This window comes from Anomaloglossus baeobatrachus, chromosome 3 (assembly GCF_048569485.1).
Source record: "Anomaloglossus baeobatrachus isolate aAnoBae1 chromosome 3, aAnoBae1.hap1, whole genome shotgun sequence".
NCBI classification, from domain to species: domain Eukaryota; kingdom Metazoa; phylum Chordata; class Amphibia; order Anura; family Aromobatidae; genus Anomaloglossus; species Anomaloglossus baeobatrachus.
In genome coordinates this window covers 560,226,637-560,244,110 of record NC_134355.1, presented here as the reverse complement: position 1 = coordinate 560,244,110, position 17,474 = coordinate 560,226,637, and the positions used below count along the sequence as shown (strand labels likewise).

At 49.5% G+C, this 17,474-nt stretch overlaps 1 protein-coding gene across 2 annotated transcripts in view; it reads right to left on the bottom strand.

The window, feature by feature from the left end:
• PASK (PAS domain containing serine/threonine kinase) overlaps nt 1–17,474 on the bottom strand; it is a 358,840-nt gene that overhangs the window by 167,465 nt on the left and 173,901 nt on the right. For both annotated transcript variants that reach the window (XM_075340860.1, XM_075340859.1), the window contains exons 2-3: nt 3,957–4,124; nt 2,119–2,279 (exon numbers count right to left, since the gene is read on the bottom strand). In XM_075340860.1, the coding sequence (XP_075196975.1) occupies nt 2,119–2,279; nt 3,957–4,104 (309 nt within the window). In that variant the 5' untranslated portion in view covers nt 4,105–4,124. The remainder of the gene's footprint in view (nt 1–2,118; nt 2,280–3,956; nt 4,125–17,474) is intronic.

The window sequence follows — 17,474 nt, the reverse complement described above, 5'->3', positions numbered from 1 at the left end:
ATCTCCATGACCCTTTGATGATTTTGGTGCCCCTGCATCATTGTTAAAAGGAATCTGTCAGTAGGACCAATTTTCCTAAACCATTTATATGGGCAGGTAGGTCATAGGAAGCTGAATAACATGATACTTTGATATCTGTGATTCAATGTCTTATTCCAGAGAAAACAGAATTTTTCTTAACATATAAATGAACTGTTAGGCTATGTGCCCACGGGGAAAGTGTCCTGAGGTTATATCCGCAGGATCTCCCAGAAATCTGCAGCACAACTTTTGTCTGTTTCCATGCTGCGGAATGTCCTGCGGATATGCTGCGGGCATTCTGCATTGAGGATACAGTATCATGGCTTCGGCACTGCATCCTCAATGCAGAACAAGTGCTGAGTGATCAGGGAGTTCATACTTACCTCCATCACGCAGCACTTCTCTCCGGCCGTGTCACTCTGTCATCATCTGCACTGTGCAGGAGAAGGTGGGCGGGCCTGAACTAGCTCTGGCTGTCACATGACCGGAGCTCGTGCAGGCCCCGCCCACCTCCTGCTTCCTGCTCCTAGCTCCACTTCCATCCTGACTCGGGTGTCTGCTATCAAGGCAGGTAAGTATTGGACCAAGGCAGGTAAGCCTCTATCTCCATAGTGGAGCGCCGGGATTTCTGCAGGTAAATCCGCAGGAATAATTGACATGCAGTTATGTGCGGCTGCGGGACATCCGCAGCCGCACATTCCGTAGCGTGGACACAGACACTCCCCATGTCCCATAGGATAACATGGGGAGTGTCTGTACTTGCTGAAACCTGCGGATTTATCTGGAAAATCCAGATAAATCCGCAGGTTTTCCACGGCATAATCCCCAGAAGCAAGCTCCCGTGGGCACATGGCCTTCAGATCTTTGGGCTGGACACTGATCTCCCCGAGAATCTGCCCACAGAGATTATTTTAAATTAAAGGAGACATTACCAGTGTGAGACATGTAACTAACACAGTACACCAGAACTGAACTTTGTCTCGTTACGAACACATTTCCAGCTGCAGTTGTCCTCATGGTGTCTTAGCTTCCAGCAGAGCTGACAGCAATGTGAGAGGGAAAACTGCAGCTACAAATGTGTTTGTAATCAGGCAAAATTTCGCTCTGCTGTACTGTGTTAGTTCTGATCTCATTGCAGAACTGTGAGTTCCGCCTGTCAGCCATTACTTGGTTTTTCCTACGGTAGTAAAGCCATTTTATTTAACATAAGCAATGGAGTCAGATTCTCCTGCAGATCTGTGTCCTTCCATAGATCTTTACAGCTCATTTACATAAACAAAACGTTAATTTCTCTGGAATAACACATCAGATTACAGATATCAAGATGTCATTTAATTCAACTGTCTATGACCTACTTGCCCATATAGACGGATTAGAAAGGTTGTGCCTACTGACAGATTCCCTTTAAAATGTACTGCTTAATTCTGTAATCACTGTAACCAGTAAGGCATCAGAAGTATAAAGTTCAACGTTGTCAGTTTCTCAAAGTATAAATCACCGCATTTAGTCATTATGTTAATTTCCACCTGATGTTTGTATGAAATATTTAAGCTGATTAAAGTGTTTTCTAAATAAATTAATTTATCATCAATCCTAGGATTTATGTCAGAAGCAGCAGAACATTTAGCTACATGAAGGAGTTGTGCAGACGCTACGGCACTAAAAAGAAAACATTTTATAAAGTTTATTTAGAAAATTGTTTAACACTGCAATTAAAAAGAAAATAAGTAAAATTAAATCTGTGCAAAAGTGTTTATTTCGGGATACAATACTTGGAAGTGTCCTAGGAAATAAGCCTGTGTTATAGTTTTTGGGATTCCCACACTGACATACATAATCTACATCTAAAGACTTTAATCCTTGGTTAATCAGCATGTTCTGCTTCATTAATTAATGCAGCGCTAACAAGTGACCTCAACTGGGAATCAAAATTTTCTACTGATTTTCAAAGAAGATACATTATCTGCCTGTAGTGTTATTTTGTGTGTACTTCTACACCATAAAGCCCTCATTCTTATGTAGCAGCACCAGGCACTATACCCGGATACATGGTGTATAGCAGCACCAGGCACTATACCCGGATACATGGTGTAATACCTGTGTGGTCTTGGTGTTCACAGTCAGTACTGCGCGGCTTGAGCTGCGTGCACAGGATGGTAGGGAGTGGATCGTGTCGTCTGGGGTAGGTAGACCGCTCGGGGAGCGTAAAAGATTGTTGCTAGTAGTTGAAGAGAGACTGTAAGAGCTCCAGTCCTCCCCTGTGAAACATAAATAACATGTAAGAGCATTCTTTAAGTTTTCCAACATCGCTTATTCCGCATCGGGAAGTGAGAGGAGACAATGACATTCAACTCAGCGGACACCTAACAAGACGCCAATGTAAAGGATATCTGCAGTTTGTAAATTCACGTTAGGACTACATTTGGAAAGAAAGGTAAGATCCTTACATTACCATAAGGCCACTTTACACACTGCGATATCGGTACCGATATCGCCAGCGTGCGTACCCGCCCCCATCGGTTGTGCGACACGGGCAAATCGTTGCCCGTGTTGCATATCATCGCCCGGACCCGTTACACGGACTTACCTTCCCTGCGACGTCGCTGTCACTGGCGAACCGCCTCCTTTCTAAGGGGGAGGTTCGTTCAGCGTCACAGCGACGTCACAGCAGCATCACTGAACCGCTGCCCAATAGAAGCGGAGGGGCGGAGATGAGCAGGACGTAACATCCCGCCCACCTCCTTCCGCATTGTGGCCGGGAGGCAGGTAAGGTGAGCTTCCTCGTTCCTGCGGTGTCACACAGAGCGATGTGTTCTGCCGCAGGAACGAGGAACAACTTCGTTGCTGCTGCAGTGACGATATTTGAGAATGGACCCCCATGTCACCGATGAGCGATTTTGCACGTTTTTGCGACGACGCAAAATCGCTCATAGGTGTCACACGCAACGGCATCGCTAAAGTGACCGGATTTGCGTCACAAATTCTGTAACCCCAACGAGATCACTTGAATGATGTCGTAGCGTGTAAAGCCCGCATTAGTCCTACAATGGTGACGGAAGGAAAAATCTAAATGTTCCTTTAATTATAGAACAACAAAAATGAAATGAAAAAATGGTAATAAGCCTAAAACAATTCTAGGTATAACAAAAAAAGACTTAATTAGTAATGATGAGCAAATACTAAATATTCGGGTTATTCGTACCGAATAACTAGTAATATTCTGGTATTCATCATGAATAACAAGCCTAATGCAAGTCAATAGGGAACCTGAGCTTTTTTCTTGAAGATTTCCCAAAACAATGCTTAGGTTTCTGTCACTGGTGTCTCACAGGTGACAGTCATGTGGTGTCTGGCAATAGAAGGTCACAGCGTCTAGCTGTGCAAACTGCTCCCTGACCTTCTATCATTCCTGCTTGGTGTATTTGGCATCCTACGTATCTCCTCTGCTTTGTTTTCATCCCTTTCCCTTTAGGACCCTGAGGACTTCCTCACCCTTTCAGCTGTTTTTTATCAGCTCTTCGTTGGTGTCTATATATACCCTCATTACCCCAATAAGTCCTCTACTCTTAAAAAGCCTTTAGTGCAAGCAGTCGGCTAGCATTCTTCCTTCTCTTTTAGAGGATGATGATGACAAACTGGGGTAAGTAACTGCAGCACTGCCCCCTGACGAGGTCCTGTTTCGGAGGGATGGTGGGGGGGTTATGGAAGCTGCAGGGAAGTGACTGCACGGCCATCCTCCTGTGACATCTCCCTTCAACTAAAATGTCACAGGAGGTAAAGTATTGACAACAGATAGGATTAGCTGTATATAAGGAGAACAGTAGAGAATTTCATAAAAAAAGCAAATTGAAAAAGTGTTTAGTGCTTAAAGATAAATATTTATATATGGCATTATAGGCGTCAGACTGCCCTTTTAAAATGGTGGTGAGCGTTACCTGTCAGGCTGGCTGTATTCCAGTGGCTCCTCGCTCGCCCACCATGTCGTCTTCTTCGTGGGCTGGGGAGCTGGGGAAAGGACTTGCTCAGCAGTGCAACAGTGTGGAGTGGAGAATTAGGGGATTGTGGTACCACTGAAGCTGCCATCTTAAAAAATAATGTGGTCCCTATATAGAAAAACAATAGAGGTGAAACTAACCAATAAAAAAAAAATAATAACCAAACAATGCGTCTTTCAAGTTCCCAACAATCAAGTTTACAAATAATCCGAGACAGAACCCAGAGCAAAAAATATCCCATACCAGAGCTGCCGTGTAATACAGACGAGTATATACTATCTGCAGCACATATCACAGCTCCTGATGCCTTCATCATGCTGAGTATACTGTGGCTGTTCTTAAACCACCTCTGTACCAGATTTCACAATTCAATCAGCATAGATTATTAAACAGATCTCATAGACCTGATGAACTAATGTACTTACTTTGAAAATTCATAATTCATGTCAGAATGACTGTATAATGCAAATTGAGTCCAGTGAGCAGAAAAGCAGAGACCTGGCTGTAGTGAGAGTGATGGAGCATTTGTGCCCACCGGCAATCAGCTCTTTACATGGACCTGCACATTGTTATACACTTTGAACACCAGGTGGCGCTGAAGTACATAAGAAAATGCCATAACTCTTTACTGGATCATTTACTTAAAGGGAACCAAACATCAGGATTTGGGTATATAAGGTGCAGCCAGTGCAGTACCGGCACTATCAGGCACAGGCTGTACATACCATTAGTGGGCAGCTCGGGTGTTTAGGCTGTGCAATCCAAGTTTATAAAGTTTGAAAATTCATCCACTTTTTGATTGACGTGTGCACTTCCCCAGATAATATCCCGGCGGGTTATGCACATGACTCACCCCCCCCCCCCCCCCCCGCGCCGCCTGTTCCTCCCTCTCTCTGGCTGTATGCAAATTTCTCTATTCAGTAACACGGCGTCGGAGTTGGCACCTGCGCATAGCGCTTATCTCCGGCGCCGTGTTTCTGAAGCGCGCATTAGCTAGTCTTGGGCATGAGTGGGCGGCGCATGCGCCCTCGCTTCTTCAGATCTCGTTGTGACCGCGGGAGCGCGCGCGGTCAAAACAGGACTGGAGAACAGCTGGTCTTACCCCGATTAGCTGCATCTACGATATCAGCTAATATGGGCAGGACCATGTTGACATGCAAATCTGTGAATAGCTTGTTGCCGCCCTGCTGGGCAGGTACAGTGCGTGGAGTCCCCGACCCCGTACTCTCCCCGCCCACGGTGTCACCACCAGCACCGGGCTCCCTGCTCAGGATAGCAGGAGGGCCCGTGCAGTCTGTGTCCCACTCCAGCCCTGGAGTGCTGATACTGCAGGAGTGCACTGCAGTATCAGCAACTTCTCACATTTCAGTGCTGGCAGCTGCGGGGATGACGAGCGCTGCTGTCAGGAGGTTAAATGAGATCATTACCTGCTGTGACGATCTTTGTTTCACTCCTGACGTCAGCTCTGTCACTGCCTTCCATGCCCGCTGCATTCTCACGTCACTAGCGGTGACGTCATGGGCGATACTGCTGAAAACGCGGCGGGCATAGAAGGCCGTAACAGCACTGACGTCAGGAGAGCAGGCGATCGTCACAGCAGGTAATGATCTCATCTAACCTCTTGACAGCAGCGCTCGTCATCCCCTGCAGAGACCTGGGCTGACCTATTGATGTTAGCTCAGGTCACTGCATTGCTCTCCCAGGCAATGGGGAACATTCTGTTCTTCATTGACTGGGACAGTGACTATGGTATGGATCGTCGTGTGACCTGCCCTTATTGGATTACGCCGGACCCGGATTTGTTTTTCTTTTCAATAAATTGGTAAAAGAGGAAATGTTTTGGGGAGTGTCTTTTCAAATAAAACTTTTTTTATTGTCTATTTTTTTTTTAACTACTGACTGGGTTTGTGATGCCGGGTATCTGATAGACGCCTGGCATCAATAACCCCAGGGCTTGATGCCAGGTGACATTACACATCTGGCATCAACCCCATATATTACCCTGTTTGCCACCGCACCAGGGCACGGGATGAGTTGGGGAAAAGCGCCAGGATTGGCACATCTAATGGATGGGCCACTTCTGGGGCGGCTGCGGCCTGCTATTTTTAGGCTGGGGAGTGTCCAATAACAGTGGACCTCCCTAATCTGAGAATACTAGACCACAGCTGTCCGCTTTACCTTGGCTGGTGATTTAATTTGGGGGGACCCCATGTTTTTTGTTTTAAATTATTTATTTAATTTAAAATAACAGCGTGGGGTGCCCTCTATTTTGGATTACCAGCCAAGGTGAAGCTGCCAGCTATGGTCTGCAGGCTGCAGCCGTCTGCTTTACCCTAGCTGGCTACAAACGATAGGGGGGACCCCACGTCGGTTTTTTTTTTTTAAATTATTTATTTAGCTTTTGGCTAAATATAAGGCTAAGCACCCTTCAGTGCCACATGAAAGTCACTAAAGGGTGCCAGCTTAGAATATGCAGGGGGGTGGGACATTATATATGTGTTTCTCATCTATCTATCTATCCATCCCTCCCTTTATTCATTCATTCACCCCTCTATCTCTCTGTCTCATTCATCCCTCTATCTCTCTGTCTCTATATCTATCTATTCATCTCTATATCTACTCATCTATTTATTCTTCTTGCTGCTTCCATTTTTTGCGGTCCGCAAAAAAACCCCGGAAGGCACAGGGATGACGCACGGATGACACACGGATGCATCCTTAAAAAAAAATGGACCGTTTTTGCAGACGGAACGGTCATGTGAATGTAGCCTACATGTGTTCCCTATGGGTGTAGGGTTCGGTACAGAACGATAGTGAGGGGGGGGGGGTCGGTACAGAGCGCCGTATGTGTGTGTGTGTGGGGGGGGGGGGGAGTTGCAGAGCCTGATGTGGTGTGGGGCGCAGAGCCCGATGTGTGTGTGTGCGTGTGGGGTGCAGAGCCCGATGTGGGGCTGTTATTTCCATTGCTAGAGTGATAACCGGTCAGGTGCTGGGGCAAAATACTGACAGGGAATGTGTGTGCAGAGGGCGGGGCTGGACAGTGAGGCCGGGCGGTGCCAGCTGTGACTGGGGGGTTTAGCACAGGAAGAGGTCAGTTTGCTGGAGCTGAATGTAAACAAAGAGCTGCAGAGAATAAAGTCATAATTCAAGAGGACAAAAGTTAGAAAACAAAAAATATCAATGTAGGGGTGTTTTATATGACAATACAGGACAGAAACGCAACATGTCTGATTAATGGAGATTTGACCCCCTGTACCAATCAGTTATCAGCACTAATGGGAAGCTGGGTATAAAAAGTGAACAGACTCGGGACAGCACAGCTCTGCTCCCAGCTCCCATAGTAGTGCCATGGACGAGAACGGCAGATTAGTTTCTTTTCAATTGACAAAAAACACGATTTTATCATAAATATAAATATATATCGCTTCATGCCTTCACATGCAAATCAGATAAAAATCAGAGGCACTTGGAGGTACAGTATGGTCCCATAGAAGGGTACGGGCACCTTATCACACATCAGTACTATGGCCACATGCATAGATTCACTTTCTAAAAAGTATTACATTGTGAGGACTAACCTTTGGGACTTGTCACCCTTAGGTATCCTGAGCCTCCAAATCCAAACTACTCAAGACTGACTTTCTTGAGGAGTTTCAGCTTTCTTGCACTGATCTACATCAGTAAGAGAAGAAAGGGACCAATCCATACTGAGGAATGATCCGAGCGTCTGATGACAGAAGGTGTAGAATTAGTATCCCGTCTTGTGTCTTCCCACACAGCCAAAGTGAGAAGCCAAGCGTGATGCAGAACAGAAGAAAGCAGCGCGGGTCACGTGTGTGCACAGCTGCCACCGCGCAGTGCCAGCCTGTTGTTGACAGATCTTACCAGTATGGAGTAATGTACTGAGAATACATAGTGGACGGCAATACAAGACAGTCATGTGTAACAGCTCGTATGGAATAAAACGATAGTGACAGCCAGATGTCTGGAATAATCCGCTGCCAATCAAATATATGACAGGGACTAAAAATACTCTAGGTTGCATCAAATCTCCCAATTCATGTGTATGGACAATGGCTAGCCATGGATGGAAAGAAACGTAGAGCCTAAAGCGGGCTTTACACGCTACAACAAATCGAACGATGTGTCGGAGGGGTCATGTCGTAAGTGACGCACATCCGGCATCGTTAGTGGTGTTGTAGCGTGTGACAGCTACGTGCGATTGCAATTGAACGTAAAACCGTTCATCGCACGCACGTCGTTTAAAACCTAAAAATTGCACGTCGGGTTCTTCAATGTTCCCGAGGCTGCACACATCGCAGTGTGTGACACTCCGGGAATGATGAACAGATCTTACCTGCCTCCCGCGGCTCCGGGCTTACAATGCGGAAGGAAGGAGGTGGGCGGGATGTTTACGTCCCGCTCAGCTCCGCCCCTCCGCTTCTATTGGCCGGCTGCCACGTGACGTCGCTGTGACGCCGAACGTCCCTCCCACTCCAGGAAGTAGACGTTCGCCGCCCACATCGAGGTCGTATGGACAGGTAAGTACGTGTGACGGGGGTTAATCGTTTGTGCGACACAGTCAACAAATTGAACGTGTGGCACATACGATGGGGGCGGGTACGATCGCATATGATATCGTATGTGATATCGTAAGGTGTAAAGCAGCCTTAAGGCTGGGCAAAAGCCGAGTCCTTAACAATGCTGTGTACATCTCAGATGTGAAGACATGGTTGTATGACGAGTCTGTCTACAAAGGCTATGGTCACATTTCCAGACAATTTATCTTATATTTCACTTGCTAGCTAAATGCGATGTTAGGGGTCGTCTCACATTAGAAAATGGTTAAGGCTATGTGCGCAGGTTGCGTACAGTCACTGCAGAAATTTCTGCAGCGATCTGAAGAGCACACGTGCGCTTCAAATCGCTGCAGAAAATGTCCGTAGTGAAAAAAAAGCCGATTCCATGCGCTCTGCCTACAGCTCCTGCCATAGACAAAGCAGGGGCTGCCGGCAAAGCGCACGGAAGAAGTAACATGTCACTTCTTAGAACGCGCGCTTCGGGCAGCAGCCGAAGCGCTGCGCTCTAAGACGCCACGTGCGCACGGCTCCTGCATAATCTTCATAGATTATGCTGGGGACGCAGGACGCATGCAGTTACGCTGCGCTACAAAGCGCAGCGTAACTGCATGTAATTACGCAACGTGCGCACATAGCCTTATGTTGTAAAGAGCTTTCAAAAACAAGCAACTCTGCAATTCACGTCTTATTAAAAATCCTCCGTTCTCAACAACAGAGGAATTGTATATTCCCTTGGTAACCGGCCACCTCTGTAGTCCATCATAGCTGTTTGGTTTCCTAGGCAACGAATGTGCACTTCTTAGGCTGCTTTCACACCTCCGGTTTCTGCAATGCGGCACAATCCGGCACTTTGCAGGAAAATCGCAACCTTTTTTTTTTTTGCTGCCGGTTGAATTTTTCCTGCATAGACATTAATTAGTGCCGCATGGCCTTGCGTTCCATCTGGTTTTTGCCGCATGCGGCAGATTTAGCCGATGCGGCGGCCGGATGGAATGTTGCCTGGCACGTTTTCTCGTGCGGCAAAAAGAAGGGAATTTTGTTACTTACCGTAAATTCCTTTTCTTCTAGCTCTTATTGGGAGACCCAGACGATTGGGGTATAGCTACTGCCCTCCGGAGGCCACACAAAGCACTACACTAAAAAGTGCAAGGCCCCTCCCCTTCTGGCTATACCCCCCCGTGGTATCACGGGTTCTCCAGTTTTAGTGCCAAAGCAAGAAGGAGGAAGCCAATAACTGGTTTAAACAAATTAACTCCGAATAACGTCGGAGAACTGAAAAACCGTTCAACATGAACAACATGTGTACCCGCAAACAACAAAAAAATCCCGAAGGACAACAGGGCGGGTGCTGGGTCTCCCAATAAGAGCTAGAAGAAAAGGAATTTACGGTAAGTAACAAAATTCCCTTCTTCTTCAGCGCTCTATTGGGAGACCCAGACGATTGGGACGTCCAAAAGCTGTCCCTGGGTGGGTAAAGAGATACCTCATGTTAGAGCTGCAAAACAGCCCTCCCCTACGGGGATGTCACTGCCGCCTGCAGGACTCTTCTACCTAAGCTGGCATCCGCCGAAGCATAGGTATGCACCTGATAATGTTTGGTGAAAGTGTGCAGACTCGACCAGGTAGCTGCCTGGCACACCTGTTGAGCCGAAGCCTGGTGTCGCAAAGCCCAGGACGCACCCACAGCTCTGGTTGAGTGGGCTTTCAGCCCTGAAGGAACCGGAAGCCCAGCAGAACGGTAGGCTTCCAGAATTGGTTCTTTGATCCATCGAGCCAGGGTGGCTTTAGAAGCCTGCGACCCCTTGCGCTGGCCAGCGACAAGGACAAAAAGTGCATCTGAACGGCGGATAGGCGCCGTGCGAGAAATATAGATTCTGAGTGCTCTCACCAGATCTAGCAAACGTAAGTCTTTCTCATACCGGTGAACCGGCTGAGGACAAAAGGAAGGCAAGGATATATCCTGATTAAGATGAAACGAGGATACGACCTTAGGGAGAAACTCCGGAATGGGGCGCAGCACTACCTTGTCCTGGTGGAACACCAGGAAGGGAGCCTTGGATGACAGAGCTGCCAGCTCAGACACTCGCCTAAGCGATGTGATCGCAACAAGAAACGCCACTTTCTGTGACAGGCGAGAAAAGGAAACGTCCTTTAGAGGCTCGAAGGGCGGCTTTTGCAGAGCAACTAGTACTCTGTTCAGATCCCATGGATCTAACGGCCGCTTGTACGGGGGCACAATATGACAGACCCCCTGTAGGAACGTGCGCACCTTAGGAAGACGTGCTAGACGCTTCTGAAAAAACACAGATAGTGCCGAGACTTGCCCTTTAAGGGAGCTGAGCGACAAGCCCTTTTCCAACCCCGATTGCAGGAAGGAAAGAAAGGTGGGCAATGCAAATGGCCAAGGGGATACTCTCTGTGCAGAGCACCAGGATAAGAAAATCTTCCACGTTCTGTGGTAGATCTTAGCAGACGTTGACTTCCTAGCTTGTCTCATTGTGGCTACGACTCCTTGAGATAATCCTGCGGACGCTAGGATCCAGGACTCAATGGCCACACAGTCAGGTTCAGGGCCGCAGAATTCTGATGGAAAAACGGCCCTTGGGACAGTAAGTCTGGTCGGTCTGGCAGTGACCACGGTCGACCGACCGTGAGATGCCACAGATCCGGATACCACGATCTCCTCGGCCAGTCTGGGGCGACGAGTATGACGCGGCTGCAATCGGATCTGATCTTGCGTAACACTCTGGGCAAGAGTGCCAGAGGTGGAAACACATAAGGGAGCCGGAACTGCGACCAATCTTGAACTAATGCGTCTGCCGCCAGAGCTCTTTGATCGCGCGACCTCGCCATGAATGCCGGGACCTTGTTGTTGTGCCGGGACGCCATTAGGTCGACGTCCGGCACTCCCCATCGGCGACAGATTTCCTGAAACACGTCCGGGTGAAGGGACCACTCCCCTGCGTCCATGCCCTGGCGACTGAGGAAGTCTGCTTCCCAATTTTCTACGCCTGGGATGTGAACCGCGGATATGGTGGATGCTGTGTCCTCCACCCACATTAGAATGCGCCGGACTTCTTGGAATGCTTGCCGACTGCGCGTCCCTCCTTGGTGGTTGATGTATGCCACCGCTGTGGAGTTGTCCGACTGGATTCGGATCTGCTTTCCTTCCAGCCACTGTTGGAAGGCCAGTAGGGCAAGATACACTGCCCTGATTTCCAGAACATTGATCTGAAGGGTGGACTCCTGCGGAGTCCACGTCCCCTGGGCCCTGTGGTGGAGAAACACTGCTCCCCACCCTGACAGACTCGCATCTGTCGTGACCACTGCCCAGGATGGGGGCAGGAAGGATCTTCCCTGAGACAATGAGGTGGGAAGGAGCCACCATTGTAGAGAGTCCTTGGCCGTCTGGGAAAGAGAGACTTTCCTGTCCAGGGACGTTGACTTCCCGTCCCATTGGCGGAGAATGTCCCATTGAAGTGGGCGCAGATGAAACTGCGCAAAGGGAACTGCTTCCATGGCTGCCACCATCTTCCCGAGGAAGTGCATGAGGCGCCGTAAGGGGTGCGACTGGCCTTGAAGGAGGGATTGCACCCCTGTCTGTAGGGACCGCTGCTTGTTCAGCGGAAGCTTCACTCTCGCTGCTCGAGTATGAAACTCCATGCCAAGATACGTTAGCGACTGTGACGGTGACAGATTCGACTTTGGAAAGTTGATGATCCATCCGAACGTCTGTAGAGTCTCCAGCGTAGCATGTAGACTGAGTTGGCATGCCTCTTGAGAGGGTGCCTTGACAAGAAGATCGTCTAGGTAAGGGATCACCGAGTGTCCCTGAGAGTGCAAGACTGCTACCACCGCCGCCATGACCTTGGTGAAGACCCGGGGGGCTGTCGCCAGACCGAATGGCAGAGCTACGAACTGAAGATGGTCGTTTCCTATCACAAAACGTAGAAAACGTTGATGTTCTGTAGCAATTGGCACGTGGAGATAAGCATCTTTGATGTCTATTGAGGCAAGGAAGTCTCCTTGAGACATTGAGGCAACGACAGAGCGGAGGGTTTCCATCCGGAACCGTCTGGCGTGCACATGTTTGTTGAGCAGCTTTAGATCCAGAACAGGACGGAACGAGCCGTCCTTTTTTGGAACCACAAAGAGATTGGAGTAAAACCCTCGCCCTTGTTCCTGAGGCGGTACAGGAACCACTACTCCTTCCGCTCTTAGGGAGTCCACCGCCTGCAGCAGGGCATCTGCTCGGTCTGGATGTGGGGAGGTTCTGAAGAACCGAGCTGGAGGACGAGAACTGAACTCGATTCTGTACCCGCGAGACAAAATGTTTGTCACCCACCGGTCTTTGACCTGTGACATCCAAATGTCGGAAAAGCGGGAGAGCCTGCCCCCGACCGGAGATGCGGAGGGGGGGGGCTGGAAGTCATGAGGTAGCCGCTTTGGAAGCGGTTCCTCCATTTGCTTTCTTGGGGCGTGCGTGAGCCCGCCAGGAATCTGAGACTCTTTGCGTCCTCTGAGTCCCTTTGGACGAGGAGAATTGTGTCTTGCCCGAACCTCGAAAGGACTGAAACCTCTGCTGCCATTTTTTCTGCTGAGGTTTGCTTGATCTGGGCTGGGGTAAGGAAGAGTCTTTACCCTTGGACTGTTTAATGATGTCAGCCAATGGCTCGCCAAACAGTCTATCTCTAGATAAAGGCAAGCTGGTTAAACATTTTTTGGAACCAGCATCTGCTTTCCAGTCCTTTAACCACAAGGCTCTGCGCAAAACTACCGAATTGGCGGACGCCATTGAGGTGCGGCTGGTAGATTCTAGGACAGCATTGATAGCGTAAGACGCAAACGCAGACATCTGCGAGGTAAGGGACGCCACTTGCGGCACCGCTGGATGTATGATAGCATCCACTTTTGCTAAACCAGCTGAAATAGCTTGGAGTGCCCATACGGCTGCGAATGCTGGAGCAAACGACGCGCCGATAGCTTCATAGACAGATTTTAACCAAAGGTCCATCTGTCTGTCATTGGCATCCTTAAGTGAAGCGCCATCCTCCACTGCAACTATGGATCTAGCTGCAAGTTTGGAAATCGGGGGGTCTACTTTTGGACACTGGGCCCAGCGCTTGACCACATCAGGGGGGAAAGGAAAACGTGTATCCTTAGAACGTTTAGAGAAACGCCTTTCTGGATGAGCGTCGTGTTTCTGGATTGACTCTCTGAAGTCAGAGTGATCCAAGAAAGCACTCAATTTACGCTTGGGATAGAGGAAACGAAACTTCTCCTGCTCTGCAGCTGCCTCCTCTGCAGAAGGAGCTGGGGGAGAAATATCCAACAGTCTATTGATGGCTGAGATAAGCTCGTTTACCATGGCGTCCCCATCCGGGGTATCCAGATTGAGAGGGGTTCCAGGATAAGACTCCTGATCACTCTCTTCAGACGCATCACAGGGCGACTGATTGCGCTGAGACCCTGAGCAGTGTGATGACGTTGAGGGTCTTTCCCAGCGAGCTCGCTTAGGGTGGCTGGGGCTATCATCTGAGTCATAATACTCAGCCTGGGAAGCCGGGGACCCCCTTGCAGTCTGGATTAATTCCAACTGAGGGGGATTAGAGGACAGAGACCTCGCCGTGTCCATAGACTGAGCCCCAGTCATGGATTGCAAAGTTTCAAGGATTTTTGCCATAGTCACAGACATTCCATCAGCAAAAACTGCAAAGTCTGTCCCTGACACCGGGGCAGGACTTACAAGCGTCTCAGCCTGGGTCACTACCCCTCCGGACTCCGGCTGGCGAAGCAGCACCGGATCTGAGCATTGCACACAATGGGGGTCTTTGGAACCTGCTGGTAGAGCAGCCCCACATGCAGCACACGCAGTGTACACAGCCCTAGCCTTGGCAGCCTTGCGTTTTGTGGATGACATGTTGCTGCTTCCTCAGAGCGATCTGGGTATCCAGCCAGGAAGCGACCTCACAGTGCAAGAAATAAATAAATATATATATCTGGTGACACAGTACACCAATACACACTGAGGCACTAGAGGGGCCAGCTGAAATGCCGCTTACCGCCCGCTTAAGAGCGGGTGTGTGGTCGCCAAAAGCCCCCTAGTCCAGGTCTCCCAGAGCCTTGCGTCCTTCCTCCAGCCAGACTGCATGTAATGGCTGCCGGCGTCCTGGGAGAGGAGGGGGGGCGGGCCCTGGGCGTTCCTGGCTAAGAGCGGGAAGCCTGCTTCCCTCTGTGCCTAGTGAGAGGGCTGGAGCATGTAAATCAGGCTCCAGCCCTCGTCGCTGCTGCGAAACAGCGTCTCTCCCCTACCCTGATTGACAGGGTGGGGGCGGGAACGAAGCGGAGCTAGGCCGCAAAAGCCGGGGACTGGATTTATAAACGCCGCCGCCGTAAAAGCGCGGTCGGCGTGTCCCCGGCGCACTACAAGTCACAGCAGCGCCGCCGGTCCAGTGGGGGTCGGCGCTGCGTTCCCACAACACAAAAGTCCCCCAGTAAACTGCAGGAACACCAACTCAATCGTTACGGTCCCCGGCGCACTACAACACCCAGCCAGCCCGGAGTGTGTCTGTGCCTGCCGGGGACACAGAGTACCTGTATGATGCAGGGCCATGTCCCTGATTGTACTCCTGCTCCATATCCATCAGGTTCAACTGGGTCTGTGGATGGAGCCCGGCGTCAGAGCTTAGAGGCCGGCAGGATCCCACTTCCACAGAGCCCTACAAGGGGATGTGGAAGGAAAACAGCATGTGGGGCTCCAGCCCCTGTACCAGCAATAGGTACCTCAACCTTACAACACCATCCACGGGTGAGAAGGGAGCATGCTGGGGGCCCTATATGGGCCCTCTTTTCTTCCATCCGAAATAGTCAGCAGCTACTGCTGACTAAAATCTGTGGAGCTATGCGTGGATGTCTGACCTCCTTCGCACAAAGCTTGAAAACTGGAGAACCCGTGATACCACGGGGGGGTATAGCCAGAAGGGGAGGGGCCTTGCACTTTTTAGTGTAGTGCTTTGTGTGGCCTCCGGAGGGCAGTAGCTATACCCCAATCGTCTGGGTCTCCCAATAGAGCGCTGAAGAAAAACCGCATCGCGCCGCATTCGGCCAATGAGGCGCATTTTTCAATGCATACCTATGGCGGCCGGATGCGGCGCGATGCGGCAAAAAAATGCATCCGGCCGCCGCATGCGGTTTTTGCCACTGCGCATGCTCAGTAGCATGCCGCAAGCGGCAAAAACCGGACGGGCCGCATGGGAAAAACTTATGCAAAGGATGCGGTGTTTTCACCGCATCCGTTGCATAGCTTGCACAGCCGGATTGAGCCGCACAGCTCAAGCCGGATGTGTGAAAGCAGCCTTAGCGGTTTACTATAGAGCTTGCAAGCGCTGCTCTGAATGTTGGTTTAACACTAGAACTACTGGACTCGTGACACCTATATAGAAATACATAGTGCAAAGTAGTCAAAATGACTACCTCAGTAGTTCTAGTGTTAATAGATGTCTGACCAAAGCCGCAAAGACAAAACTGCCCCTGCTGCCAGCACGGGATAGGCCACAAGGTGAGGCCAGCATATCAGCCATGTCGCCGTCCTGAACTGTTCTTCGGGACAAGATGACAAACTCAAAACAACCTCTTTAAAGGGAATCTGCCAGCAGGTTTTTGCTACCTCATCTGAGAGCAGCATAAAATAGGAAAAAAGGCCCTGATCCAATGATACATTACTTAGTTTACTGGGTGCAGCGGTTGTGACACAATCAGAGTTTTTAGATTTAGCAATGTATCAGAGATAAGAATGCTAGCCAAACCCACACCATAGCTCTGTGTAGACTGACAATTGACAGTGAGCTGCTTATCAGAGGGGCATGCTCAGTCTAGCAGGCACATGAGCTGTAGTAATACGGTAATTATCTTCTGGTAATAAAATAATCATTGTAAGTAAACAATCAGCACATAAATTGTAGATTTTTTAACCCAAAGAGAGGTTTGATAGGGACAAGACAAAAAGAGGTCGCCTTGCCGTTGGCCTTACATAAACTGGCCATTTTTTTGTGCTTAGTATGTCAATTTTTTACATTTTTTTCATAGCAGTAATGCAGGTCTATATCGCCATATTCATTGTTACATATATCTTAGCACTACAGAGTGCAAGTGTCTCCTTTTTAGGCTATGTGCGCACTAGGCGTTTTTGCCGCGTTTTTAGCGGCGTTTTTTACCGCGTTTTTGTGCTGAAAACGCAGTGACATTGCTTCCCCAGCAATGTCAATGGGTTTTCAGAAGTGCTGTCCTCACACAGCGTTTTTTTTTAGCTGCGTTTTTGTGGTGACCACAAAAACGCAGCATGTCAATTATTTCTGCGTTTTCCACTGCGTTTTTCACTCATTGAATTCAATGAGATGTTAAAAACGCAATGAATAACGCATATAGCCGCGTTTCTATGACTAAAAACGCAGCTATAAACGCAAGGGGTGGGCACTACAGTGACGTGTACAGGAAGAGGATTCCTTCTGTTGGTAAACACAGAAGCATGAATCCTCCCGGTACCGTCACCGCTGCCTCCACCTCCCGTCCTGTGCATGTCAGCTCCGTGCGGCGCCATGTCTGGGCGGGAGGTGGAGGCAGCGGCGAAAACCAAAGTGAACAGTAGAAAAAAAAAAAAAATGTCATATACTCACCTGTCCGCAGGGTCCCGGTGCCATGCCCGCTCCCAGCTCCTCCCGGTCCCGCCGCTCTGGCTGTGTGCAGTCTCCCCGGGGCAGGACCTTGCTTGCAGGACCTGGCGGTGGATCACCTGATGCAGTCACCTGACGCATCAGCTGATCGCGGTGTCGCCGGCTTTTTCGCGCCCGGCCGGCTATCAGCTGATCCTGCCGTCAGGGGA